At 37.4% G+C, this 3,072-nt stretch overlaps 1 protein-coding gene across 1 annotated transcript; it reads right to left on the bottom strand.

The window, feature by feature from the left end:
- Positions 1-1,361: 1,361 nt before the first annotated feature.
- On the bottom strand, positions 1,362-3,072 carry LOC113688954 (anthocyanidin 3-O-glucosyltransferase 2-like). The gene has a single exon (XM_027206783.2). The coding sequence runs from the start codon at positions 2,965-2,967 to the stop codon at positions 1,531-1,533; it is 1,437 nt and encodes a 478-aa protein (XP_027062584.1). The 5' UTR covers positions 2,968-3,072; the 3' UTR covers positions 1,362-1,530.

Below are 3,072 nucleotides of genomic sequence, written 5' to 3'. Positions count from 1 at the left end.
TTTCTTAAATTGCATATTTTTTTATGAAGAAAGTTTATCCTTTTGCAAAAAAAAAAAAAAAAGGTTTACACAGCCACGGGATGCCTTCATATTTTTAGTAACAAACTCATGTTTAAAATCCGAAAATATGTATTTATAGAATCATTTTTTCATACTCGAAAGAAAAATTGAGACTACTGTAAAATTTTAAAAACTATAATCCATTTCTTAAATTGCATTTTTTTTTATGAAGAAAGTTTATCCTATTGCCAAAAAAAAGAAAAAATGTTTACATGGCCACGGGATTCCTTCATATTTCTTTTAATTTTTTTTCCAAAATAGGAGGACCCTCTTGTTTATATTGACAGTATACATTTTCACATTTTAATGCATATTATTTAATCCAAATTTGAATTCTAATATCAACTTTTGTATATATGACATGTATCCAAAAATGATGGTGAGTGTGTTTGGATTGAAATGATTTGAAAAAAATAATTTGCTTCACAAATTCCAATCACCTTTTTATCTCACATATATCACATTATAAAATATGCTACAGTAATTATATCAAATAAACTCCTATCCAAATAAACTCAGTGTATACTGTATATTCTGAAACTCTTGGTTGAAATGTAAGATAATTAAAGAATATTTCATAAAGCTACATATGCAAAACAGTGGAAATGTAAGATGCTACTTTCAACGTGAACCTACTGAAATAAAATGCACAAAAACATAAACAATTTGATTGTAAAAAAAAAAAAAAAAAGACACATTCTTATGTAAGCAAAGAAGAGGACCATGTGCCGAGCAGCTTACAACCGAGCTAAGTGGACACATGAATGCACCAGCAAATTGCTAAGAATCAAAAGACACACTTTAGCAAAGAAACACGCGGACAGGAGCAAATTCCCAGCAAAGCCACTACCACCGAATGACAGACGACCAAAATGCCCCTTAAGCTCACACAAATAACAGCATAACCGGACCATGAGGCACTGTTCACAATCCCAACTCCCGCTTTTAGTATAGTAAAGATTTGCCGTGACATTACAGCCAGTTTGTAAATCAACGTTAGTTGACTGACACAGCCACACAGGGATGTTTTTGTTATGGAGCTTTGAGTTTGAGGGACCTTTTCATAGTTTTGTTAAAAATGAGGGGCTGGTTTGTTATTTGATCAAACCATAGAGGAAGTAAATGTAATGAACCCTAAAATTTTAGGAAAAAGTGGAATAAAAGGGTACAAGGGAAAGGAAAATCGTATCAGGTAAGAGCCAGAAAGGAATACAGAGCACATTACAAGAAACAAAGAACCATATGCAATTATAGATGATCAGAATAGCCAAAAAGCAAGTAGAAAAGGAAAAACAGATGGATAAAGGAACGAGACTCCATTAATTGATTAATTCTCACTGACTCTCAAAATAGAATTGATAATAGCAGATTTCATGATTGTAGTAGTAGTTGATATCCAGCTATTGAATTTATGAAAAACAAGGGATCATGTAACCCATTATGACTATTCAATTCTGACGTACTATTCAATCATGGAATGTTATCTAACACATCTTCAAGAAAACGCCTCAAGGAAGAAAAGGATGATCCTCCTTCATTAGGAGCCAACCTGCTCTTCTCTTTCATTTCCTTCACCTTCTCTCTGATTTCATTCTCAGGATCCATCAGATGTTTAATCCCTCTTTCAATCACATCTGCACTCAAAATCTCACTGCTCACACCCAGTACGAAATCCCTTTTGAAATCTATTTTGATCTCCACTGCCACTGCCAAGTCTTTCACCATTAGGAATGCATTCTGCTGCTGCTCTGCATAAAGCGACCAAGTTGCCACTGGCACACCGTACCAAACGCTTTCCAATATTGAGTTCCAACCACAGTGAGAAACAAAGCCCCCCACAGCAGGATGGGATAGAACTGCCGCCTGTGGTGCCCATCCAATAACTTTTCCAACGGCTGCAGTTCGCTGCAAGAACCCTTTTGGCAAGACTTCATCCAGGTTCTCATACTCACTTGGAAACTCAAAATTTTCTTTAGGTGAAGGCCTTCTCAATGACCAGAGGAATCGATATCCACTGCGCTCGAGCGCATAGGCAATTTCCTCCACTTGGTCACCATCAAAACTACCTCCACTACCAAAGCAAAGGAACACAACAGAACATTCTGGCTGAAGATCTAGCCATTTCATAATCATCTCAGTTTCTTGATTTTGACTATTGCTTCCCTTCAGATTCAATACAGGCCCTACTGCATATACTGGTGGGATGGTTTTATCATTGCTCAAGGCGTGAATCGCATGGGATTCTAACTCAAGGAAAGTGTTAATTATGATTCCCTTGGTCTTCCTGTATCTCTTTGCCTGATCGAGGAACATGTCGCCACTTCCATCCTTCTCAAACAATGCAGATGACAAAAGTTTAGCTGGAACAGGATTGATGTAAGTAGGCAAAGCTAATTCAACGTCTGAATTCTCGTAATGGCTCACATCTTCATTGAGATCATCTCTCAGACTTTGCAACTGGAATAAAACGCCAAGCGTTGCAGCACCGCCTGGGCAAAATATATAGGAAGGAACCCCAAATTCATTGGCTACATCAATCAAAGAGGTGCAAAACATGTCTATGACGATCCCACCAAGATGCGACGAAACAGAATTGGATATTTCAGCAAGAACCTCCCTCACACAACTTTTATGGTTGTCGATAAATCGAAACAGAATCGAAAGAAAAGATGACAATTGAGAAGAAGGCTCTTCTTTCATGAGCTCAAGGTACCTTATGTGCAAATTCGGAGTTTCTACCAACGAATTTGTGTAGCTACTGACTTTTGGATCAAAGGGCAGCTTCATCATCAGGACGGTGATCGATAATCGTTCATCACACTCAACGAGAAGCTTTGCTAGTTCAACACATGATACGAAGTGGCCAATCCCTGGAAGAGGAACGAAAACCAGCTCTGCTTTTTTCATTTCTTTCGTTTTCTCTGCTAACTTTAGCCAGTTGATTGAAGATGGAAATCCAACCTTTATCTTTCTAGTTTCTACTTTCTACTTAGCTTGCAAACGCATGCCACG

The sequence above is a fragment of the Coffea arabica genome, chromosome 5c (assembly GCF_036785885.1).
Source record: "Coffea arabica cultivar ET-39 chromosome 5c, Coffea Arabica ET-39 HiFi, whole genome shotgun sequence".
Taxonomy (NCBI): domain Eukaryota; kingdom Viridiplantae; phylum Streptophyta; class Magnoliopsida; order Gentianales; family Rubiaceae; genus Coffea; species Coffea arabica.
The sequence above is the reverse complement of the archived record's forward strand: the minus strand, read 5'-3'. Positions and strand labels throughout refer to the sequence as shown.

Coding starts and splice junctions, on each gene's coding strand:
- LOC113688954 (XM_027206783.2), bottom strand. CDS start 2,967: ATGAAAAAAGCAGAGCTGGTTTTCGTTCCTCTTCCAGGGATTGGCCAC.